Source organism: Schistocerca gregaria, chromosome 2, assembly GCF_023897955.1.
Source record: "Schistocerca gregaria isolate iqSchGreg1 chromosome 2, iqSchGreg1.2, whole genome shotgun sequence".
NCBI classification, from domain to species: domain Eukaryota; kingdom Metazoa; phylum Arthropoda; class Insecta; order Orthoptera; family Acrididae; genus Schistocerca; species Schistocerca gregaria.
In genome coordinates, this window is record NC_064921.1 from 148,528,599 (window position 1) to 148,556,103 (window position 27,505).

General features: G+C 38.4%; 1 protein-coding gene across 3 annotated transcripts in view; it reads right to left on the reverse strand.

Moving 5' to 3' along the window:
• LOC126336569 (uncharacterized) overlaps positions 1 to 27,505 on the reverse strand; it is an 84,232-nt gene that overhangs the window by 49,219 nt on the left and 7,508 nt on the right. For 2 of the 3 annotated variants that reach the window (XM_050000420.1, XM_050000419.1), the window contains exon 2: positions 16,251 to 16,350. In XM_050000420.1, the coding sequence (XP_049856377.1) occupies positions 16,251 to 16,253 (3 nt within the window). In that variant the 5' untranslated portion in view covers positions 16,254 to 16,350. Of the gene's footprint in view, positions 1 to 16,250; positions 16,351 to 18,982; positions 19,371 to 27,505 lie in introns of those variants that run through there. The other variant, XM_050000421.1, reaches the window with a different exon arrangement.

Sequence of the window (27,505 nt, forward strand, 5' to 3'; positions counted from 1 at the left end):
TTAAGCATTTTAATGGAAAGCAGCTTTCAAGAGCATGAGAAACATGTCAATTATATGCATTGTCAATCTTATTAGTGCTATAAACCTCCTGCCTCTATTGTTCTATAATGAGGTTTAATAAAGCCGATGTAGCCATGGGATTAACATTTCTAAATGGATGTGTGTGTGAGAGTGCGTGCTCTGCCCATGGCCTGAAAGGCCGTTTACCCTTTTACTAATGGAAAGCCTCTCTAATAATGAAGTAGCAACAAGAGAGTTGTATATGGTCATGCAACTGTTTCCCCGCACTCTAGCTGGGATACAGTCTGGTTCAGATGACAAGAATTTATGAGATCTTCGAATTTTCTTTCCCTTGTACAAGCATTTGTAAAATTACTATTAATGTCACCACACACAACTAATTTTTGATATTCTCTAAGAAGTGAGAGAAGAACTCTATGTCGAACATACAAGCATTTGTAAAATTACTATTAATGTCACCACATACAACTAATTTTTGATATTTTCTAAGTGAGACAAGAACTCTATGTCAAACAGGAATGTCTTGAAATCATAGGGGACCTGAAGACAACTAAAATTTAAAATTTTAGTTTCACTAAATTCAACTGTTCCTGCACAACAGTCTACGACTTATTCAGTGGATTGCTTTGATTTGTCGAAGAGTCCAGGATATTTCACTTGTCTCATACATCCTGCATACTAGGAGGAACAGTTTTATCATGGTTGTTTCCACAAAGGATCTAAATGATACTTAGAATTGTCATCTGCTGCATGTTTCTTGTCCTACCAGTGCTTTGTTACATCACCTGTCTTATCCTCATCCACTATCATTTATTTTTCAATAATTTTGTCATCAAGTTTTGTTTCCTTTCAACAGAGCAATTACACCAAATGACAATGAACTGCGGGACATGATCTCTGATACCAAAGTCCACCAACCCCGGTGAAAAAGCATGATAACCAAGATTCCGCGATCATGATTAAAAGCAAATCATATTTAAAATGTTTTTGCAGTGCACCAATGTTAATCACTGGTCAGCAAACTGTCGTCAGCCAATCACGCATTTGACAGCGGAAAAGTCTGTACATAGCAACGGAACGTGCTCTGGCGACACAAAGATGTTAGTAAACATGAAATTGCACAGATAATTGCTAGTTAGTTACTTCTTTGTCACATTCTCTCTTTGCTGCGTTTTCCATTGGCAAACGGAAGTGTGTATACGTACCTCGCTACTTATTACTGATCTACTTGTATTTTTGGAGGATAATGGAGAATGAAAATAGAACATCAAATTTCTCTAAATACATGATAGATGTACTTCTTGAACTGGTGGGAGCAAATGCATCTGTTCTTGAAAATAAGAAAACTGATGGCTGCAGCTTAAAAGAAAAACAGGCAATGAGGTCCCATGTGGAGGCGCAGTTTGATTCTACTCTTATTAAGTTTACTCATACATTAACAACTTTTCTCGGTTCACTGTAAGCACAAGATACAGCACACTCTGGTTTTTAGTTTTAAATTTGAAAGTGTTATTGGTGTACCACTGAAATACGTGATAAGGCTATGTACATTTACAATTGGAATTGTTCTGTTTGTTTTAAATTTAAAATCCAATGCTGAACTAATGTAACTAAATATTATGTGACTAACGGAAGTTTTCTTGTTGAAAATTGTGAACATATGTTTTTCAGTTAGCCCTGTGCCATATTCTTCATATATGCCTATACCACTTTCTTTATAATGAACTGAAATATAAACAACATCCATATATAGATCTTAGATTTTCTTTGCAGTTGTAAGTTAAGAGCCTCCGAATGTAAAATGGACTTATGAACACAAATAATAAAAGAAAATTTATGGTACTACGAACTACCACATTTATTTAATTTCAGGTGTGACAAAAATATCCTGTGACAGACTGAAAACCTGTTATGAAAATATGAAAAGAACACTTCGAAAAGATCTTGCAGAAGAAAAAGTGGAAGTATATAAAACAGGTGGCAGAAAGCCAACTCAAAAAACAAAGATCCATGATTGGTCAAACTGCTCGAAATTGTTGGTTCCTTAATGAAACCGTTAACAAATGCATATGATTCCCATGTACAGTTTAGTATGATTGCGGATGTTGTTAACACGGAGTCCAGTGAAATCACACCGCCTGTTTCAGTTGTTGAATTAGCAGAGCGCACACAACCTAGCATTTCCCAGACACCAGGCATAATGCAAACTAAAGAAACATCAAAGAATGTTCTGGAGGATGTCACCCAGCTGCAGTCTGTTTTGCAGTCTCCTGATCCACCCAAAGAAAGCATTTGCACACCGAAAAATACATGGGATCATTGCAGGATGCTTGCAAAACCAGGGCCATCAGGTTAGGGTACAGTAATTGAAAATTTGTGCAGGAAGAGAGTGGAAGTACTGGGGGGCCAATTACACATGATGAAGGCAGAACATAAGAAGGAGCTGAGAATTAAAAATTTAAACATTCTGGCCCAAAGAGAAAAATTAAAATACTGGAAGAAGAAAAATGCCAGTAATTTCTTCCTGGGACAGTGAATGTTCATAATTTTTTCTGCTGTGTTGTATTCTAACATATTAAATTTGTCTCACAGTTCAAACTGTTTCTCTGTGTTTATCCTGTTAGTGATGACTGCTACTATTCAAATTGTAATCCATCTAATATCAGCTTACAGCTTATTTGACACTAAACTAAGTTTCATCCAATCACTTAACATTAGAATTACTTCATAAATAAAAACAAATTAGCAACACTGCTGTTTACATAAGTCAGCAACTGTAAACTACATGTCAGTTGCAGGCTTGTAGCCATAATGTCAGGCGCCAATTTCTACTTAAATGGCGTAACAAGGTAGGCTGTTAATGAAACAAAATAATAGTAATAAAAGCATCCTTGTACTCTTAACTTTGAACTGAACATATATGCTGTAACAGTTATACACATGAGACCCAATGTAATCATCTTTTTCATTATTTATACCAGAAATATCCCAACATATTAAATTATGAGGAAAAGTGCTCCAAACCATACCTCTGTATGTGCCGTTTTTCTAGCAATACTCTGCACCTGGTAATGTTTATAATGGAAACCTGTAACTTTTATGACAATAGTATTTGTAGTGAGACATTTTGAGAAATACATTTTTGTGATGGGCACTCTTTTCTCCAAAAGTGAGCATAGCATGTGTGGCTTTCCTATCAATACTCTGCACCGTGTAATGTGTATGGTGGAAACTCGTAATGTTTATCACAACAGTATTTGTAGAGAGGCATTATTGAGTAATACATTGGTAATATGGGCACTCTTTTCTGCAATCATGAGAAAAGCTTTGTGTGGCTTTTCTAGCAATATGCTGCACCTGTTAATTTTTATAATGGCAACATACAGTTTTTATCACAACAGATTTTGCAGCAAGATATTTTCAGTAATGCATTCCTATGACGGGGCACTCTTTTCCGCAATAGTCATAATAGCATTTGGTGGCTTTTCTAGCAATACCATGCACCTGTTAATATTTATAATGGCAACACACAGGTTTTATCACAACACATTTTGTAACAAGATTTTAAGTAACACATTACTATGATGGGGCACTCTTTCCTGCAATAGTGAGAATGGCATTGAGTGACTTTCCTAGCAATGCTGCACACCTGTTCATGTTTATAATGCCAGTCCATAACTTTCATCACAACAGAATTTGTAGTTCGGCATCTTTCAGTAACACCTTGCTATGATGGGGCACTGTTTTCTGTTACAGTCAGCATAGCATGTGTGACTTTCCTAGCAATACTCCGGACCTACTAATGTTTCTGATGGTAACCCATAACTTCAGTCACAACCGTATTTATAGTGAGATATTTTCCAGCAGCACTATACTATGACAGGCAATTCCCTTCTGCAAAGGTGAGCATTAAATATGTGAAAAACACATCAATAGCAGTGACAGAGGCAGGGAGGAATATTTCCTCAGTAATAACTTAAAGTATGACACTTCTTACAGATGACCCACAGCATTACCATTCCACTTTCATATCTTTCAAAGTAGCACACTACTTAACTAATTATTGCTCTTTCACTGATCCCCAAAGTATTAGAAATTGCTCACAAAGTTCCATTGCCTTTTGTAGCAATGTGAACTTGTCATTGCAGGCAATTTCTGAACGCAAACTTGTCTTAAAAGTCATCCATTTTTCTGATACCATAAAGTTGTACAATAATATTGTGAAAAGTGCTGCTACAGGCATGACTTGCTAGATTTCAGTTCTCTGCACAGTTTGTTTCTCTTTACATCTACATTTTTTTTTTTTTATAAATCTACAACCCCAGAACACTTAAGAGAACTGGGCTACAACTTCATAGCTGCACACACTTATGTCTGAAGCAAATCATATTGTAAACAAAGCTTAGTGATGAATATGGTAACAATTTAACAAAAAAACTATCCCAAACTGACATTTTGTTATTACACAAATGATTATTTATTTTGTGCCCATGTGTTTACTACGTATTCACAAGTTTCAGCTAGTCTAGGTGGTAAGACTGCATTAATAGTAAGGAGAAGTGCAGTAAAATAATCTCAAAATCTGAAAGCTTCTCGTAATATGCTGTTTTAATATTGTAAAACTGTTGGACATTCACATATTTGTTGTTACAGTAGAAAATTTAAGTGATGTTTAGGATCTATAGCGAACATACTACACAACTATCCAATTATATTTTATCCCACTCGCTTTTACTCACAGACTCTGTAAATGTAATGGAGTCATTTGTTCTCAGACTTAAGTAACTACACAGTCACTGAACATATATACAAATAACAGTGCTGCATTCCTTTCACAACCAACATAATACAAGAAATATATCTTTAATAATGAATTATCAACAGTCCCACACTAGAAAAATCTCCCAGAAAAGCAACAGCTGGGTAACTGTCTGTAGGTAGCACATCCTATTTCTGACATGCCACAACCTAAAATTTCTCACCATACACCAGCTCAGTAAGTATTTTTATGTTCCCTACATAACGGAAAAAATAAGTTAAGATGCTGAAATAATTGAAAAAATTTAAAAAAATCTGGCAAAATCCCGTAACTATAATCGTAATTTTTCATTCTAATTTCAGAATTTATGTTACCTTATCGGATATGTTCATTAGTAATAGCACGGCGAACTACTCTTCTTGGTAATGTGTCAACACAATACATCTGCTGTCCAGGCAGCACAAGTTCTTTATCTTCAATGTTGGGGCCTCCCTCGTCATGTAACGGATTCAAAAGTCGAGAAATTTCTGGATCTTCTTGTGGTTCTTCACTGCTCATACTCCTGGCAATGTTATGCAAGACAGCCGAACCCACAATTATTGACATTGCTTTCTGTGGATTACATCTTATTCCTACAGATAATAAGGCAACATTCTCTTCCACAAGCCATATTTTCTCTCAATGGTGTTTCTAGTTTTAATATGAGACCTGTTATATCGATGCTCTGATTCATTTTGCAGATTTAAAAGTGGAATTAACAAGTATGATCTACATGCATAACCACTGGTATTTCTCCGTTTTCAAATTGAGCTCTGCAAGTACAGCTAAGAACTAAGAAATATGGAATTGTTGTGCACAGAGCCCGGTCATTGAGCGGCAATATCTCTTATTAACAATTTATGATCATTAATGGTTTGACAGTTAAAGGAAAAATACAATTTGCATTCCAAGGGAAACACACTGAAAGTGCAGACAAAAGGTCATTAACAGTGTAGGTTTCAAAGATTTAAAGTACACAAGAGAACACACCAGACACATGAGAATACTGTCTGTAATAGTATTTTAGATCCAGACACATGATAGTCCAGTCAAACTGCAGATATACCTTGCAAAGGTGGGGTAGAAGAGTTTATTTTTTCAACTCGTTCATATGGTTGGAATGATTAGAAAAGCGAGCTTGGGAAAACTTTCTGCAGTCAAAAAAATTGGAAAATTTCGGCCTTTTTTCAGTTTTTTCAAAATATCTCAGTTTCATTTGCTCCTATCGCTTTAACGTCTATTTTATTTTTTAAAGAGCACAAAATTCTCTACAAATTTGATTCTTGCCATTCTTTACTACTTCCATTATCTAAGGCGCTACAACGCCTAAAAAAATACCAATTTTTCAAATTTTGAGCATAGTGGCAAGATACCTTACTTTTGAACACTTTTGTCTGTTTCTGTTTGTGTAGTATAAATACATTATACATCATGTTATATGTTGGAATTTACCACCTCACTTTCAGGTATTCAACTTCTCTGTGTGCAACATGAGGATTGCTGGGCACCCAACTATTGTGATTCTTACATCACTACCTCAAGTTCACTATGGGGCACCTCTGCCCTGGTATTTGTAAAACTATAAATATAAAAATACATCATTAAGACACACACACACACACACACACACACACACACACACACACACACACACACACACACAAAATAAATTGTCTCAGGAAACTGAACTATTATCAGCTGCAATAGGCAACCTAATTAGGTAGGTAATTATTCTTGTATATAAAAGCCGTGCAGTTGACATTAAAAATAAGTAGCTTTTTTACAATTAAAATGCACTGTCAGTCAATAAAAAATGTTGACAGTTCTGGGTGTGCAATACCTGTAATATCGCACTTTAGACAGATATGAGCATCGCTTCCAACGTTTTGATCGGCCAGGTTCCTCAGTGTCACCATAAATACCTTGAGTTACAGATTTAGGGTCTGTACATAGAGTTGATCCCAGTTTGACCTCTTCTTTAAACAGTGAGTAAGCCTCAGCAAGTTCCATTGATTTCGTCAGCGGTTTCCTCAACATCGTCCATAACATCTTCTTCACTGTCTTCATATAAAAATTTTGGCACGTTTTCACAGTTGACCCCAATACATTTCTTACAAATTGAAGAACATTTCAAACCCGCTTTTCTGCAGGAGCATGATCCGCCACAGTTCAGCTTGCATGAGCATGAAACAATGTGAAGAAGTGCTTCAGGTGCTGGATCTTGGCTCATTATATCGGGTATTGGACTGTGGGCACTGTGATTCCAGCCCCATTTCTCAGGAGGTTTCCAGTTTCCCATCCAACTTTGGACTTGTTGGTAAGTCCGCAACAACTGATGTGCAGCATCTTGTGTAGGTGGCAACCGTGCAAGATTCAGTTTGCTTTTTGTGGCAAACTTGGCGAATAGCTGGTGCCACAAATGGTCTAGTGTGTGGGAACTGCTGACACCTCCACTATACAATGTGATAGTGACCTGTTCTCCTGCTGTTATCATTTCCACACGGGTAGCATGTGGTTAATTGAACGTGCAAAGGGCTGAGGTTAGGTGTTCATTTTTCGCAAAACAATATTGCAGCACTTAATTTTTCCTTGACCAAAAAAAGCGGATGTTGTATCACATCCGCTAAAGGCGTAAGTGAACAGAATTTATTCACTGTCAAATTATAAGCTGCAGTGGAAAACCACTTGTCTTCTGCATTTCTTCTTCCTAGCTTTAAGAAAAATAAGTTTTCAATGCCTTGCCCCAAACCAGTCATGAGCACAAGCAGATCAACATCATCTCCTACAATGACAACACTTCCAAAATCTTTGGTTCTTGAAATGGCAGATGTTACAATCATAACGTCAGCATCTTCTTGTGCCTGGAGAAATTCAATGCTACACTCCAGAAATTCCTTTTTAAGAAGTGTGATCAAACGCATCTTGTTTCGTTCGTTGTACAAGAACGTGCCCTGAGGGACTTAGTTCACCATCTCTGATTCAACCACAAAGTCAACCGAAGAATGTTTTTTGGACCTACAAATCCTCTCAGTACTCTTTGTGCTACATTTGTCTCCCTCACATGGATACCATCAAATACAATAGCAAATTGAGATCCAAAATGACGTTGCAAGTAAGAAACATAGCTTTGGGCTACTGACTTGAAGCAAACATATCGAGTACAAGTTCACTTTGTGGATAAGGTACCCTCCATCAATGCCAAAAAATTTACTCTTTCCAACGGACTTCGCATTTTCCACTGGAACGAAGGCCAAAGAATAATACGCTTTTGTCCGCTAAAGAACAATTCCTACATACTTTTAACTGGTCATTAACATCAATCAACCGTTGAAAATGTACGGCACCTGCATGCAATAGTATTACATATTGTAACACAAATAAACTTCACGCAATCCGACGTGAATGATGCTGTTTGTCCTGGCCGTGCAACAGAGTGAGATGGTAAATTCCAATTAATAACATGATGAGTAATATGTTTATATTAAACAAATAGAAACTGAAATAACAGTGTTAAAAAATTAGGTAATTTGCCACTTTGCTCGAAATTTGAAAAAAAAAAAAAAAGATATTTTTTGACATGGTGTAGCGCCTTAGATACTGGGAGAAGAAAACAATGGTAAGAATCAAATTTGTAGAAAATTTTGTGCTCTTTCAAAAAGAAAATAGACAAAGCGATAGGAGCAAATGAAACGGAGATATTTTTAAAAAAACTGAAAAAATCTGAAGTTTTCGAAGTTTTTTGACTGCAGAAAATTTTGTTGGCAAAACTTCTTTTTCTAACCTTTTCGACAATATGAACGAGTTAAAAAAATAAAATCTTCTACCCCACCTTTTGCAAGGTACAGGCTTTTTTCTGACAGTTTCACTGGACTAAGAGGGCAGTGAACAGGAGCACCACCATGTTGTTGCCAATTTACCCCTAGTATTACCAGAGGGATCTATTCCAGCAGGGGAGACAAGTCATCCACAAGAAGTGCAGATATGCTTCATCTATGGGGCATTACAGAAGGACGACAGCACTCATGATGTGGTCGCCATTAATCCCTGTCTACTTATTAAGGCTGAACTGGTACTGATGGTTTGCTGGCACCATATCGCAAGGGGTTCTCTGCAGCCACAGGTCCTTTGTACAGGTAGCCTCATGTGCATGTAGAAAAGATGACAGAAATCACAACTTCGTGGTGGCCTGTGTGACGAACGACTAAGAAAAATGTCGCTTCAGAGGTAAGTCCATAGGCAATAAGGCCTGCAAGCATTGCAAGTGACACGGATAGTGGCAGTTGTGGTGGAGAATGTTTCACACAGTCTTCTGGCTTACACCATGCTGGCAGGCTACTGGGTCACTGTCAAAGACCTTTTAAAACAGATTTATTATCCTTCCTGAGTGTGTTAATATTTTAAATGACTGGTTTCAGTTCAATATAAACCATTTTTAGATCTGTAGACAATAAAAAAAATAACTACTCAGAAAATACACAACAAAACACAAAATGTATCATCATGAAATAAGGGCATTGTAGAGGTTTCCTTATTAATATAGCCTATAAGGCTACTGTGCACAGGTGGTGCCTGGTAAATTTTTCACATCTGAATGACACATATACACCCACACTGAATTACATTGAGAAAACCAAGAACATTTTTTAACACAAAAAAATGTAATAATACAGGCCAAGAAACAGCCAACCAGCAAATATCAAATAGATACAAGGAAGAAAAAAGGTAACAGCATAATTCTCTTTACAAAGGAAGAAAAGTTTTAACTTAAAGTAATGAACCTACAACTCCCCGAATGACACCCACAAATAAAGCTATATAAAGAAGAAAAATCTTTACAATCTTCTTGTGAATGACACTTGTTCCTAAATCATAAAATATACAAAGATTTAAATAACAGTTTGAAGGAATCAAATAAGTATCATCACTCTTCCAATATTAAGAACAGTCATGAATTCGCTGAGGAAATTAAAGATATAGTAATGCCTGAAGATATGTTACTAACTCCACTGTACATCACCAATGTGTATAAAAATATTCCCCCAAAGAAATGATCAAAATAATCAAAAACAATCTCCTCACATAAAGAAAAGTAGTAATTGGAGAAGTTATTGAAACAGTGAAATTTTTCCACATTCTTGCTTGATAAAATTTATCATCACAAAGATGGGCTGACAATAGGTAACAATTTAGCTGGAAAACAAATTATTTAGAAAACAAATTTGTGGCAAAAATCCTGATATTACACGAAAAATCATTATATTAGATATGTGCATGATTCAATTTTATTATACAAAGGGGACAAAAATGACAGTGAAAATGTAGTGCATAAAATGAGTTCTCAGGACCTGAAAATTAAACTCAATTCTCTACATCTTTGAGGATGATAACCAAATGGACTACTTGGATTTGACACTTAAAGAATAATGACGAAAAATATGAATTCAGCATATATGGGAAACATACATGTACAGATGTTGTTATTAATGAGTGCCCATGGCACCTTTCATGATACACTTGAGCATATTTTCACACACTGACTGCCATGGTATAGCTGGTTTACCGACCCCTTGGGGCCATTCACTTTTCTTCGATATCCTGCTTTAGTTTGCTCTAAGTAAACTTGTTGAGTGCAAATAAAGTGAAAATATGGCATTTTAGTACCTTTTTAATTTTTTTCTGTGTGTGTTACATATGATCCACATGGCCCCAGAGTGAAGGTACCAGGTGTGTCATTTGCTATGTAGCTAATAATTTTAGGTTTCTACTCCTGTCAGTTTTTCATTCTACAGCATTATTTATTACAGTTCCATTATTGCTTTCCTGCATTGTTGCTACAGTCATTATTCATTGTTGTTTTATCTGTAACAAAGTGATATTGTGGTTGAAGAAAATGTCTTTTAGAAGTTAGGAAGATGAGCAAAGGCATGTACAGCTGCTTTTAGAGGAAATTGTGGGCATATGTGGTGAAGATTCTGTGTCTTTATTTGGTTTACCAGAGGAGACCGGAAGCGAAACCGGAAGTTCTGATGATGAAATCACATCAGTGAAGGTAGGAAGAAGAGTTTTATGTCGACATCCAGTCAAAGAACCAGATTTCACAGCTGTAAAAACCAGGCAACAAACCACCTCTAACTGTGTTAGTGCCATAACTACTGCAGTTGATTCAGGTTCAATTGAAGTAAGTGTAATATCAAAAAGTTCTGAAGATGAAACACTTAGAACAAATTCTAATGAGATTGTCTGGTGGCCAGTTACGGGAAAAAATATGAAAAATTTTCAATTTATTCATTCCAGTTCTGGTGTAAATGATTCTGTTGCACAAACTCTCAAAAGCAAGACACCATGCAATTTCTCCAAATATTTTGTAACTGATAAAATTTTAGAATATGTGACTCAACAAACTAATTTGTACGCAAAACAAGTCTTAGAAAGTCATTCATTCATAACTGTTAATTCACGACTGAAAAAGTGCTGATGTCCGCAAAATTGAAATTGAACAATTTGTAGGATTTTCTTTATGGATGTCACTAAATATAAAACCAAGGATTCCAAATTATTGGTCAAGAAATATGTTCTATCACAACAATGGAAAAAAATGTTATATCATGCAATTGTTTTGAACTGCTTTTACGTGTGTGGCTGATTACAACCAGTGCCCACTGGGAAACCACATATTCAAAATTCAACCTCTTATTGATGAATTACTGAAGAGATTTCAAAGTGCAGTTGTGCCGGAGAAAGAAGTTTGCATTGACGAAACACTTGTGCCATTTCAAAGAAAACTGAATTTCATTCAGTATATAAAGAATAAGGGCCATAAATTTAGAATTAAATTGTTCAAACTTTGTTTAAAGGGTGGCTACACCTGGAATGTGAAAGTTTGCTGTGGGAAGAATGTGAATCCTGGTGTTCCTCTTGCCACTTCTGTTGTTATGAGCCTTATGATTGGATTACTAAATGAGGGCAGCATCTTCTATACAGACAATTTTTACACAAGTGTTCATCTTGCACACAAGCTTCTTGAACAATCATCACATTTAGTTGGTACTCTAAGAACAAACAGAAAACTGAATCCTCAAGATGTAGTACATTCAAAACTTGAAAAAGGGGGAGCACAAAGCAAAGTAAAATACCAAGGTATAGTAGTACTGAAATGGAAAGATAAAAGGGATGATCTGATGCTAAGTACTGTTCATGGAGAAGAAGAAGCAGAAGTTCAAACCAGGAAGGGCACAAAGAAAAAAACAGCAATGATAATTGACTATAATCAGTCAAAGTCTTTTATAGATCTTTCTGACCAAATGAAGTCATACTCGCATTGTCTTAGGCAGGGAGTGAAATGGTACAGGAAGCTTGCAATTGAATTGTTGACACGGCCAGCACTGGTAAATGCTTGTGTGATTTACCAATACATCAACAACAAGATCTCAATCATAGAATTCTCCACACAGATGATGGCAATGAGCCTGAGATATCTCTCACCAACGCCACAGTGTTACCTGCAGATTGTGCACCTGTGAACATGAGAGCAACCAGACGTAGGTGTAGTGTGCTACGAGAAAATGAAGAATGAATTTGGACAAGAGCAAGGTGTCAAGAAATGCAAACAAACAGCATGGAAATGTAAGAATTATTACTCATAATTTTGTGTAGTGTTTTTTCATGCAGGTGTTAGAGAAACAAAGTAGAATGACCCAAATTTTTCAGTTTCATTGTTGTTGCAATTAGAGTTGAAGAATTAAATAAAACTGTATGTGATTTGCAATCTACTGTGTAAGTAATATGTCAAACTAAATAATAAATAAATAATAAAAAGAAGAAAAGTCCAATACAACTGAGCTATGTGAGTTATATATAACTCACGAATTCAAATGTCAGTAACTCCTCTTGAGCTCTTGAAAACTGTAGGCCACGAACATGATTTGTTACTGGGGCCATAACCTACTATAACACCGAGTCATAGCACGCTCCTGTGAGTTACAACTGCACCACGGAGCTTTAAATGGAAAAATGTCAGTGAATTGTATTTACTTCGCGTGGCCCAAAGAGAACACTTCCTGTGAGTTGTATTTAACTCACATGGCAGTCAATGTGTTAATGCAGTGGTGTACAGGTTATTCGGACTGGTGCCAAGCCAGCGAGAAGTAGAAAATGAACTGAGTATTTTAAAACAAGTGGCCATGATGAATGATTACAGGGGCAAGTGCATATGAAAATATACTATAAGATTAAGAAGAATCAACAAAAACAAAAAATGGAAGTCATGTCACTGCTAAGAATAACAACTTACAGTGGAAAGACTTCCAATAAAATTGAGAGGTGTTTTCATAAAGCAAATCTTAAAATAAGTTTTTGTACCAATGACAATCCAAGTTCCACTATAAATTGTGTGATAGTAGGAATAAATTTCAGGTTTCGGGGGCATACAGAAGCAAATGCAATGACTGCAGTAACAAGTAGTAGGGCAAAAAGGGATAGGCTTGGAAACTATATTCAGGCAGCACACACACACTGTCACAACAAAACCATGTGTGGGGCACTTATGTCACCCTTAAAGCACTACTCACGAACACGGTGTCAAGTCTCAACATCCTATACAGGGTTCAAAAGGAACGTTTCCTTAATGTCTGGGAGGAACTAAATAAGCACATAGACCTCTTTATTTCTACAATGTTTTACAGCTTGAGCATTTAGCTATTTTTCGACATAATCACCATTTTTGTCGATGCATTTTTGTAGACACTGTGGCAGTTTTTGTCTGCCCATGCCATACCAGCTCGCCGCCATGCTGTTCAGAAAGTTATGAACCTCATCGTCAGCGCAGAATCACCCTCCGGCCAAAAGTTCACCATATGACTCACCATACATTTCCATGAATTGGCGATGGATTTCAATCGCCGCAGTGCCCTTTGCGTTCAAAAACCAAATAACTGCAAGCAATTCGCACTCGGCGGTAACATCGAACGGGAGCTCCATTCTCAACGGCAGCCAAGCCAAGACCGAGCACCTTAGCGCGGCGTGCACATGTTTACACATAATGCGTGAAGCACTCTTCATAACAGTATGTCCAACTGCCACACAAAATGAGTTCTGTACTCATAAAAAAATAGGGAGACTAATTTTTGGGATTATCCTTGTATTTTATGACTTTTTACAATGTCTTTTAACCTTGACAAAACACAAATTAAATACACCCAAGAACAGTATTCTCACCAAACAAACATAAACTGTTATTAATTCAGTATGGGTGTATATGTTTTATTCAAATGTGACAAATGTACCAGATGCCATCTGTCAGTAGTAGCCTTATGGGCTATATTACTGTGATAATGTGAATACTACCAAATCAGTACTATGTGACATAACATGTAAATTTTCTGATAGTTGGATGGATTAATCTAGTAAAAGATAAATTAAGGTACAGTCTGGAGCAAATGATATTTAATATTGGCATGGTTTGTATTTTGTAGAGTAGTTGCTGATTAGTTATTTTACCATTGGCTAATGGAATCAGGACAGATGATAAACCCATTTCAAATCCATTGACTGCTGATCTCTTTTCCAAAAATATTACATCAATTTTTGCAAAGATCTTTTATCTCTGCCTTCACATGCATGTACCTCACTTGGAATGCATTTACAGGCATAAGTCTGCTATTATCATCTCAGGAATTGTTTCCACCAGTTTGTTCCGATTAACAAAATCACCCCGTTTAGCCCTGCTGAGTGCATTCCTTTCACTTTCAACCTCATCTTCTTTGTATTGTTTGCACAATTTTCAGGAATGTATGCAGGAACTATTCTAGGAGTAGGGGCAACTCTATCAATTTCACATTGAATGACGATATGGTTGTGAGATTTCACAACAAATGGCTCTGGGTACACTTGCTATTAGTCAATATCTGTTAAATGTTCTGGCTACCTTGAAACTGATACTGAATTAATCTGTCTGTCCGGAGAGGCAGGATACAAAGTTCGTTTGCGGTTTTCTACAAGGAGCAGTTATGGAATTCTCGTACTGTGTGAGTTTCCCTCAAATGGCAAAAAATTAAAAATCTTTGGATCAGTAACTCCTCGGCTTCAGATGTTTTATCACTATCAGAGCTTCATTCAAAGTAAGAGATGATTCATGAGGACTCTCTTCATTTAAAATGGGCAGCATTACTCGTGAAGATGGTCTACATGAAGGAAGTCCCAAGGCTGCAACCACGAATGAAAACATTGAAGAAGTGCACAATCAAGTCACAAATTCTGGTAAGAAATCATTGTTTTTATAATTCATAAGCTTCACATCAATTTTAAAGTGGACCTGATGAAACAAAATGCAACGCCTAGTGGACAATGAAACATGTGAATGGAATTTTTGTGGAGATTTCAATACACTTTTGTTTCTGTGTATTATATCTACTTTTACTGATAGCAATCTAGGAGAGAGGTACTGACAGATTTGAGCCTGTGAGGGCGAATAGTGTATCTTGCCTGAAGTACTTAGTTGCCAAGAGCATTACTCACAAATGCAAGATTTTAGGTTCGATTTCTAATACATCACGAATTCTCACTCTTTGTTCTACTGAAATATGATAAAATTTGGAAACTGTTTTAGGCGCTTAAGGTGCTGTTGCTCTCTCTTGTCAGACAAAAACATGCACAACATATGACAGGATAAAGGTAAAGGTGTGTGTGTGTGTGTGTGTGTGTGTGTGTGTGTGTGTGTGTGTGTGTGTGTGTGTGTGTGTGTGTGTGTGTGTGTACAAAAACTGAATGAGATCAGAAATAATTTTGCTATCTCGGTAGTATAATCATAGACGTTTTAACCAGAAAACACATGAATGTAGATAACAAGGTCCTCAGCAAAAACATTTGTATCAGCTACACTGATATACGGAAGTGAAAATTGGCCTTTGGGTAAATGAAAAAGGTATCTTCTTCAAGCTACAGACATATGGAGATGACATGATAAGAATGAGCTGGACGAAAAGGAAAAGTGATAACTGTCAAGTTAATGAAGACTATTGGGGAAAAAAAAGAATGGAAACGAATAGCCAATGACAAAAGTGAGTGGTTGCATCAACAAGGCATTAATTTTTAACATATATACACATGTATGTATTTTTCTACGATATTGTTCTTATTTTGTTTGCTCCAGGTGAACCCAATCACAAGGAAAAAAATTCTGGGTACATCAAGCTTCGTGTTTCATAACCAAATATGCTGAGTATGTCCAAATTTTGGCAAATCCAAATAGTTCAATAATTTTTTCCTTTATTATTCTTCCCTTCCTTCCTCCTTTATACGTAGATGGAAGGTAAGGGTGTTAAAACTCGGGATAAACAATGGATAAAGCTAGACTGCCTGTCAATTTGTTTATAATCTAACACAAGGTCCCAACTCTTTCGAAACAAAGTTACTTTACTTCCACATCTTTACTCACCATGTTATATGAATGTAGGAGCTGACAGAATAGTTGTGCTGCAATTACATTACTCCATTAATATTTAAGGCATTCAGTGGTAAAAGCTTCTTTTGTTTTCCTGGAAAAAAAGACAGACAAATAAGGTGCCATCATTTTTACTGTATTTAGAAAATTACATTTTTGACGATACATATTTCAACAGAAAGTTTAAGACACGATTTAAAAAAAATTAATGATGCCTTTCAGTTCCTTGTAATGCATTATTTCATTCATGATCATTAGTAAGATGTATCTAATGGATTTTGTACAGGTCTGGTAAGGGATATGGAAGGTTCTAGTACTATTCATACCAAGTTTGAGTGTATGGACACCTTAAGTTTTGTGCAAAGCTTATCACAGGCCCTATATTTTTGGGCTGTTTTGCCATAATTCCGTCATAATAGATAAACAGGGAGATACTGTGAAAATACTTCCTCAACATTATTTACATTTGGTAAAATTAATTATAATGAATTGGCATTAATGATGTATTTTTACTTCCAATATGATTAGAGCAATTGATACATACTCTCAGGCATTTGGTTTGGCTACAAATCATTACACTCCTTTCGTACAATAATGGTTATCGTGTATTCACTGTGGATGAGAATCTTAAAGCGGTGTACTGAGCTAAGTAAATCAAAGCATTTTATGTATTTATGCTACTATTATTATTAAAATCGTAAGCATCTGTGACATGTCAGAGGCAAGTGTGATGGCCAGTTCCACTCTAACCCCCCCCCCCCCTCCCCCCCAAACAGGAACCTGGATCTCCACTTGACAAGTGAAATCATGTGCTTGATGGATTGAGCTAAGTAGCTGGTCTCGATATTTCTTGTCTTTCGAAGGGCATTCTCTCTTCCCTATCACACCAGTGACAACAAAAGAAAATAGACTCACGTGAGCTATCGGGCCAGATTTTTCTCCTTCTATTGAGAACTTCATGAGATGCAGAATGCATTGTGTTATTCTGGTCAGGAACTCTTTCGCAGATGCAGAAGTAATTTTCGATACAACCCAAGAAAAAAGTGATACGAATGTTACTGCGTGTACTATACAGCAGGGCAGTAACTCATGACAGTACAATTTGCACCTGCAGGTTTTCAACTGTATCGACTCCATGTGGCACACACTGCTCGAAGCATCTTGGACCATATGGACGTGTTATGTGTCATCTAGTACCATATTCCTCAATATTAAGCTAGGTTAACACCAACAAGCAATCTTGCATGATTCCTATGTAGAAACTGAAGGTACCCTCCCCCGTCAAGTTTTCTCCAAAGATTGTGTGGCTCCATGACAGTCACCTGTAACCCAATTAAAATTACTTGATAGGTGATGTCAGTCATCAATAAAACGTTGCCACATCCGCTGCTGGCTACCGTTCGGTTCTAGGTGACAAACAAACAGTGAGTCACTTTACAAATACTATTAAACGTTAACAAGGAGCAATGTTGGCGGCAATGTATGACAGAAATGGTAGATGCTCTGTTGACAGGCGATTGTGACTGACCAGTGACTGAACTGCGGCAGATGAAGGGTTTTGTAAACCTGAATTTAAATTCATGGCATAACCTAATGACAACTTCATGTTTATGAGAAAACGAGGGTCAACAATCTGCAGCAGAACTAAAATAACTATCACTTCATGTTTTACAGATTTCACATGATGTATGATCAGCTGAAAATAAATTTCTTATCTTTCTTAATATTTTCTACAGGATCCTAATCCACTTCGAATTTTGTTCCATAATGAGTAGAATCAATGAAGTAATGTTTTAATGAGTGAGCACGGTATGTAGTGCGACTGCACTAGCTACAGAAAATTAACTACTTAAATTTGGTGACTAACACCAAAAGCTCCGTGAATCTGTTCGCAGAGCATACTTTTAGGCCAACTGTTTGAGTTGCGCAAAAACAATACTGCCTAGAAATTACACAATGGATTTTTGTCCGAATTTTCATAGTGAAACAAAGAGAGAGATACGAACAAAAGGGGTATCAAATTGACCAGTGGGAGGTCTAGTTTTGGAAAAAAAGTATTTTAATTGCTTGAAATGATGAGGATAATTAAGAAAAAATAATGGCTCGAGACAAAATTGAAATATGTCACAAATAATTGGTGTTAGCTACGTAAATTATGCAACAAAAAACCTCGAGGAATTTTTTTTTTCATATTGAAAAAACAAAATAAATATCAAATTACGGCATAAACTGAAGATTCTCTGCTTTGATCAAATTATTCTTAATAATAATACAAAGCCGATCATTATATTTAGTGCTTTCTGAACAAAACTTGAAAATAAAAAAATAATAGTCAACTGCTCTGCAAAATGATTTGTCTAAAGGTAAGAAATAAAACAAATTAGTCGGAGTTGTAGCCAAACGTATGAAGCTTCTAAGCTACTACCATTTGAAATCCTACTGTGAGCTACCTAAAAACCCCAGGACAGAAACATGATTTTTTTTTAAAAAATCTTACATTTGTTTGTTGTCTTTCCACTTACATTTATGGCAAATATGAAATAAACTTCAATTAAATTTTATATTTTTAAACTATCAAATAATGAATCTGCAGTTTTGATTAATTCATTCGTCTTCGTATTGTTTCTTCTTCTGTGAAATTATGTATGATACTGATACTTTATCTTTGTATACTGGTTTAAAAATGTTAAGTGTTAAGCATTAAGTTTGGATTTTAGCTGTGTTACCTCGTCTTTACTTGGAGAGGAATCCAGTGGGAAATCCTGTTCACTTCCTGAACGAACGGTTTTGAAGTCACGTTCGAAGTTCCATTTCTTCCCCGCTTGTACACTTGCATAGTTGAATAAACACACACGTTTGTTCTTTACCTGGATAAAGAAGTACATAACCAGTTTCCCATACGGAATGAAATTTTTTTTTACTCCAACACGCCATCATTAGACCAAACCCAGTTTAATGTCAGTGCGTAAATAAAACTCTACATGTTAACAAATGTCTGACATACACAGGAGACGCAATCTCACAGGTATACAATCAACTGTGAGCTTGACAAAGTACTATTCTTGCTTAACAATGACAATTGCGCGGGAAAAACAAGCGGTTGCTTCTCTGAGTGAGGTATGAATTTGGTACGAGCCCAGCTTAGCCAACATTCAACATGAGCTTTACCGCGATCTGCCGAAAATGTCCCACCATCGAAGGTTTGAAGATCACTGGATTAGAGGAACATTTGACATACCGTATTTGCCGTATATGATTTCAAGCATCACTCAACGGCGTGTCAAATATTTATCTAATTTGTTTCGTTTCTTACTTTTATACACACAATTTCGGAAAACATTTGACCGTTTTTTTCCCTTTCTTTTTTTTCAAAACACCTTTTTGTGTATTGGCAAGGTAGAAAGCTACAAAATTGTAGTGAGATGTAGAAAGAATTGCAGAGTTGACTCTTGCTGCTGGGATTGACATTTGACCGTCAAATCAAATAAAGGTAACTTAGCTTAAATAGAGCTATTACTGTTCGATTATGCGATTGGCGATCAATCACTGGAAACGGTAAGGACTATAGAAATTTAGGAGAATGCATCTGAAGCACCCTGAAGTGGAACGACTACATAAAACTCGTAGGAAAAGCAGATTCTCGACTGATAGTGGGACTCCTGGGAAGAAGAATCCTGAAAGTAACGTATTTCAGCCACAATGACGGTAGTTTTAACAAAATCTCACTCGGGTAGTTCTGTAGTCATATAGTCTGGGATCCTCAACTGGTAGGATGATCTAAATAACAGAGACGCAATTTGTTACGAGTTCTTTGAGTACGAGCCAGAGCGTTGCGGCGATGCTCACCAAACTACAACAGCAGAACGCCCTAAGAGACGCGCTGCGTCTCACAAAGAGATTTACTGTTAAAGGGTTCCGAGAGCGTACGGCCCAACAAACGTGAGGCTATATTTTTCCTGATTATTCTGCATTTCACATTTATGTGTTTGGCAGAGGGTTCATTCGGCCACTTTCGGGCTATTTCTCAACCGTTCCACTCTCGAACAGCACGTGGAAAAAATGCGACCCTGTTATTTTATTACGACGCTCGTTCCTTCCTACGTAGAAGTCAGTAACAAAATATTTCACGATTCAGAGGAGAAAGATGGTAATTAAAATTTCGTGAAAGGATTCCACCGCAACGTAACGGCTTTGAATGACAGCCCTCCTCCAAGTCCCTTATTATGTCTCTGACGCTATCTCCACAACTTAGCGATATGAAAAACGATGTGCCCTTTTTGAACTTTTCCGATGTCCTCCGTCTATCCTATCTCGTAAGGATACCATACATCGCTGCACTGCTGCAAAGGACGAGGAATTACGAGTAGTATAGGCAGTCAGCAATTTTAGTCGATTTGATGTACCTTGTAAGCCTTTGGTTCACATCCCCCACAACATTTTCTGCGTAAGGGTTCCAATTTAAATTGTTTGTATCTGTACTCCTCAAGCAATTAAGTGACTGCAACTTTTAAACTTGTGCTAGTTACGGTGTAACCGAAATTTAACTGATATAGAGGACCTCACATATTTTACTGTTTACAGTCGCTCGCCACTTACCGCACTGTGCAGGTATCTTCTCTAAATCATTCTGTAATTTCTGCTGACTTTACTACACGGTAAACGACATCATTTGCAAAAATCTAAGAGGGTTGGTCAGATCATCTCCTAATTGTCTTTTTTTACGTATATCAGGAACAGCTGGGGGCCTATAACGCTTGCATTGGGAACTTTTAGGTACCACTGGTTTCACGGGATGACTCTCCGAACTGTGTCCTTCCTGACAGAAGATTACGAATCCAGTTGCACAGCTCACTGGCAACAAATTTGATTAAAAGCTGCTTGTAAGGAACGATGTCAAAGATACCACTCACTACCTCGTGTAAGTAAAGTGCCAAGAACGACATTTCTGGATCAGTGTCAACAGATCGGTACTTCATAATGTTCGACCACAGCATACGTCCCAGAATCCTACTAAAGTCGATGTCAGTGATATCGCTCTGTAATTCAGCGGATTAATTCTACTTTCTTTGTTGTATATTGGTGTGACCTGTGCAACTTACCAGTCTTTAGGTTCTTATCTTTCGACTAAGAAGCGGTTGCAAATGATTCCAAAAAATGGAGCTATTTCATCAGCATACTCCGAAAGGAACTTAATTTCTACTGTTGACTACGCTAATAGCATGGTAATGCCAATCATTTGTGATGTTAATAAGCTCTAATGCAGAAATAGCATTGCAGCAAGATAGCTGACATGCAGAATGTAAGGTGCAATGTAATTAATAATAAAATTTAAAGCCATATGTTTCGATTTTTACTACTGCAGAAACGTCCACTGCTCTTCTCTATTATCGAGTTGTTTTTCTCCACCCTACAGATGTAGGACGAACACACAGAGCTGCGAAATGGGTTGAGGATTCACCAGCAGTATACCGAGAAATTGAACTTTTGTCTACGAAAGTACGGTCGTGTGCTCATTTTAGCTCGCGGAAATGTGCATTCTCTGAAATGGCAGGCACTTGAAAGCAGGCGCTTATTTATTTGCGAAAACATTCGACGGCTCCAAGAACTAGTTTCCTGTGCGGAATCTACACATATGCTGACGAGGTATTCATCTGTAGAGAACGCAAAGACAAAATTAGACTAATAAAACTTCGACCAGAGGCTTAAAATAGGTATGTTCCATCTGTGATTTGAACTCCAAGAAACGTCACTGAATGGTATAATTAAGACTACACCTTTTCACGCAGGTGACTGTGATTCGGAAAATAGACGTAAACAGAAACTTTAAGGTGGGCTACTCTGATCGGTAAAATTCGGCTACCTTCGGACTGCTACGGAATGTTCAAGTTCGTTGCTAACCTTAACAACGTAATAATATTGTGCGCCGTAGCAAAACAGTAGCCATTGTGAAAATAGCGCTGATTCGTGAGCGGCGTTACCAATAGTGTAACAAAATCAGAAAAATAAGCTGTACATAATCCTAGCGGCTGTTGGTGCCACTTCCGCAGAGCGTTAACCCAAGTAGTACTAACGCAGTTTCGAGAAAGTATGCTACCAACGGGGCAACGGGAAGAGGTATTTTATGAGCGCCACAAAAATAAAAAGAATACAAATTTCGTTAATTGTTGTTGGCTTTTATCAACAACACACTTTTTAAAACGATGTGGATGTGTAAGTAAGGCCCAGAATCTGAAAGTATCTTTTAACATTGAGCAATAACATCGCATTTTCAATAAACTATACTGCGGTGTCACTTCATAACCACAACAAAAACATAAGAAGAAATACAATTTTCTCTAATTGTTGTTTGCTTGTATTAAAAATATCCTTGTTAGAGAGATTGAATATGACATTCGTTTTGAAAATTCGCATCTATACACCGTTCATCATAAGAAAAACCTCATTTAAAAATTACACTATGTATTCTTCCGTGTTTCCTGGAACCTAATTCGATTTCGTTCCACGTGGAACAGAAGCCAATCTGTCTCGAGTAAAGTCAAGTACGATAAAGACGATAATACGTTTTACGCTCTGTGTTACGCGTACATCGACAAAGCGATAATACGGGACAACAGCTTTACCGGTGCATTTAACTTGGAAAGCACTGGCCAAACACCTGGTCCAACTAACCAGTTGTAGTAAAGACGTAAAAAGAGACGACCAGAGAACCATATAGTCTTGTATGTCGTTTTTGAACAGAAGGAAATAACGGTAAAACTCAGGCGATATGCTTCTTGGGTGATCTGAAGGAAAACATGCTCTCGATCTTAGCTAACATAGTATTTTAATTAAAACCGAGAGTGATGAAAATTCCTGTCTTTAAGAAGTATTATTTTTCTGCTGGAGCTATGTGCGGCGTAAAGGGCACTGTTGGGTTTTTGCTACGTAGTTAAATATACACTCCACTCCACTCCACCATACTTGCTCCGGACACTGCGAGAGGGCTGTACAAGCAATGATCACACGCACGGCACAGCGGACACACCAGGAACCGCAGTGTTGGCCGTCGAATGGCGCTAGCTGCGCAGCATTTGTGCACCGCCGCCGTCAGTGTCAGCCAGTTTGCCGTGGCATACGGAGCTCCATCGCAGTCTTTAACACTGGTAGCATGCCGCGACAGCGTGGACGTGAACCGTATGTGCAGTTGACGGACTTTGAGCGAGGGCGTATAGTGGGCATGCGGGAGGCCGGGTGGACGTACCGCCGAATTGCTCAACACGTGGGGCGTGAGGTCTCCACAGTACATCGATGTTGTCGCCAGTGGCCGGCTGAAGGTGCACGTGCCCGTCGACCTGGGACCGGACAGCAGCGACGCACGGATGCACGCCAAGACCGTAGGATCCTACGCAGTGCCGTAGGGGACCGCACCGCAACTTCGCAGTAAATTAGGGATACTGTTGCTCCTGGGGTATCGGCGAGGACCATTCGCAACCGTCTCCATGAAGCTGGGCTACGGTCCCGCACACCGTTAGGCCGTCTTCCGCTCACGCCCCAACATCGTGCAGCCCGCCTCCAGTGGTGTCGCGACAGGCGTGAATGGAGGGACGAATGGAGACGTGTCGTCTTCAGCGATGAGAGTCGCTTCTGCCTTGGTGCCAATGATGGTCGTATGCGTGTTTGGCGCCGTGCAGGTGAGCGCCACAATCAGGACTGCATACGACCGAGGCACACAGGGCCAACACCCGGCATCATGGTGTGGGGAGCGATCTACTATACTGGCCGTACACCTCTGGTGATCGTCGAGGGGACACTGAATAATGCACGGTACATCCAAACCGTCATCGAACCCATCGTTCTACCATTCCTAGACCGGCAAGGGAACTTGCTGTTCCAACAGGACAATGCACGTCCGCATGTATCCCGTGCCACCCAACGTGCTCTAGAAGGTGTAAGTCAACTACCATGGACAGCAAGATCTCCGGATCTGTCCCCCATTGAGCATGTTTGGGACTGGATGAAGTGTCGTCTCACGCAGTCTGCACGTCCAGCACGAATGCTGGTCCAACTGAGGCGCCAGGTGGAAATGGCATGGCAAGCCGTTCCACAGGACTACATCCAGCATCTCTACGATCGTCTCCATGGGAGAATAGCAGCCCGCATTGCTGCGAAAGGTGGATATACACTGTACTAGTGCCGACATTGTGCATGCTCTGTTGCCTGTGTCTATGGGCCTGTGGTTCTGTCAGTGTGATCATGTGATGTATCTGACCCCAGGAATGTGTCAATAAAGTTTCCCCTTCCTGGGACAATGAATTCACGGTGTTCTTATTTCAATTTCCAGGAGTGTAGTAGTCACTGAAGGTATTACAGTAAGTCGTCTGGTAATCTCTGAACTTCTTCCACATCGGACTCCGAGGAAAGCGGTACATTTCAGTACTGCTAGCCTGTCACCGACGTGATCAACTACAGAATCCCAAGCCATCAAAAGTCCATATTTCCTCCCTCTCCTTTTTTATGACGTGCTGTTCTGCAATTCGATATTGTTGGGCAGTGACGTGTGATAAGGCTTCGTGCATTAGCTCCAGTAGTGCATAAGTTCCAGTAGTTGGCAGCTTAAATGACTTGTTATTTCTTGCGACAAACCCCGGAACTCGGCTCCAGATCACTTCTATTGAGTTCAGATAGCAGTGGTACGATGACAGCTGTAAAAAATGCAGCGTTTGTACAGGGTGCTCGACACCGTGAAAACTGTTTTCCGTGTTTCTACGACGCTTATCATTCTGACTCGTGACACCGGATCTGTCGTATAAAACAGTGGAGTATTTGATTTTTCGTTTTTCTCCAAAAAAATGTAATTGTGTAATGTTTTCTTAACTTCAAAATCCGCACAATATTTTATAATATATCGATAATTAAGAATGTGTAATTGCAATGAGACCGCACCTCGTGGTCTCGCGGAAGCGTTCTCGCTTCCCGAGAACAGGGTCCCGGGTTTGATACCCGATTGGGTTAGGAATTTTCACCTGTCTGGAGATGATGGGGTGTTATGTCGTCTTCATCATTCTTTCCAATTACAGTCGTAGGAACGCAACGGCAAACCACCTCCATAGGACTAGTACGGCGGTGCAGGTTTCTCGCAACGTTCCCCTACGCTCTGTCAACAAACATGGGACTTCATTTACAATGAAAACCTTAACTCTGCTTGTGGCATGCAATTAGAAACCAGAAGACGTCCATTTTTATTGAAAAAAATGATGCTTAAGTATGTGTTAATTACCACACATTGGTAAATTCCATATTTAAATGAGTTAGGTATTCAAACGGAACAAAAGTTCTGATCAGAATGGGTTTCGAACCCCCCACCCACGAATCCACAAGATTATACAATGACACCACCGACTACATTAAGATTTCAACTACACCGTCGTCTCCTATAATTATTACATCATATCTATGAATAAAAGTGAAAGCTCATTTTTCTCTGTAATGTTATGGAAAACATACGAACAATTTGTTTCTAGCCATTAACGGCGTTCCGCGCGCGTGTTTCGCTACGAAGCAGGAATCAGTGTCATCCATTTTCGCGGTACATATGAACAGTTTGACAATCAGAGTACAAGAAGCGTTTACCGTACGCGTGTGACTGTACACGATAGCCGCGCGGGATTAGCGGAGCGGTCTAGGCACTGCAGTCATGGACTGTGTGGGTGGTCCCGGCGGAGGTTAAGAGTCCTCCCTCGGGCATAGGTGTGTGTGTTTGTCCTTAGGATAATTTAGGTTGAATAATGTGTAAGGTAAGGGACTGATGACCTTAGCAATTAAGTCCCATAAGATTTCACACACATTTGATTTTTTTTTTTTTGGTACACGATTTTTTAAATAAAAATCACGTAGCTAAATTATGATTAAGAAACACGTCGATGGCTGTTAATACATCAGAATGTCTTAGAGTTTCATTTACAGTGAGATAGTAACAAAATAGATCTAATACGCAAGTTGGACCTCCTTCCAAGACCGGAACACCAGTGTTCCGGAGCGACGGATGGTGACCAATCATCGCGTTTGTATTTGTTTACATCAGGTTTATTCTTATGATGAACGGAGTGTAGCCCTACTACTAAGAGGGTATTGGGGGGACATTATGACCATCTTAATTAGATTGAACTTCTTGGAAAAAGTTTCACGAAAAAAGTAACTATTATAGAACCTGGTATGTTGTTGTTGTTGTGCTCTTCAGTCCTGAGACTGGTTTGATGCAGCTCTCCATTCTACTCTATCCTGTGCAAGCTTCTTCATCTCCCAGTACCTACTGCAACCTACAACATTCTGAATCTGCTTGGTGTATTCATGTCTTGGTCTCCCTCTACACTTTTTACCCTCCACCCTGCCCTCCAATACTAAATTGGTGATCCCTTGATGCCTCAGAACATGTCCTACCAACCGATCCCTTTTCTAGTCAATTTGTTCCACAAACTCATCTTCTCCCCAATCCTATTCAACACCTCCTAATTAGTTATGTGATCTACCCATCTAATCTTCAGCATTCTTCTGTAGCACCACATTTCGAAAGCTTCTATTCTCTTCTTGTCCAAACTATTTATCGTCCATGTTTCACTTCCATACAGGGCTACACTTCATACAATTACTTTCAGAAACGACTTCCTGACACTTAAATCTATACTCGATGTTAACAAACTTCTCTTCTTCAGAAACACTTTCCTTGCCATTGCCAGTCTGCATTTTATATCCTCTCTACTTCGGCCATCATCAGTTATTTTACTCCCCAAATAGCAAGACTCCTTTACTACTTTAAGTGTCTCATTTCGTAATCTAATTCCCTTAGCATCACCTGACTTAATTCGACTGCATTCCATTATCCTTGTTTGGCTTTTGTTGATGTTCATCTTATATCCTCGTTTTAAGACACTGGCCATTCCGCTCAACTGCTCTTCCAGTCCTTTGCTGTCTCTAATAGAATTACAATGTCATCGGCGAACCTCAAAGTTTTTATTTCTTCTCCATGGACTTTAATACCTACTCCAAAATTTTCTTTTGTTTCCTTTACTGTTTGGTCAATATACAGATTGAATAACATCGGAGAGAGGCTACAACCCTGTCTGTCACTCCCTTCCCAACCACTGCTTCCCTTTCATGCCCCTCAACTCTTATAACTGCCATTTGGTTACTATACAAATTGTAAATAGCCTTTCGCTCCCTATATTTTACCCCTGCAACCTTCAGAATTTGAAAGAGAGTATTCCAGTCAACAT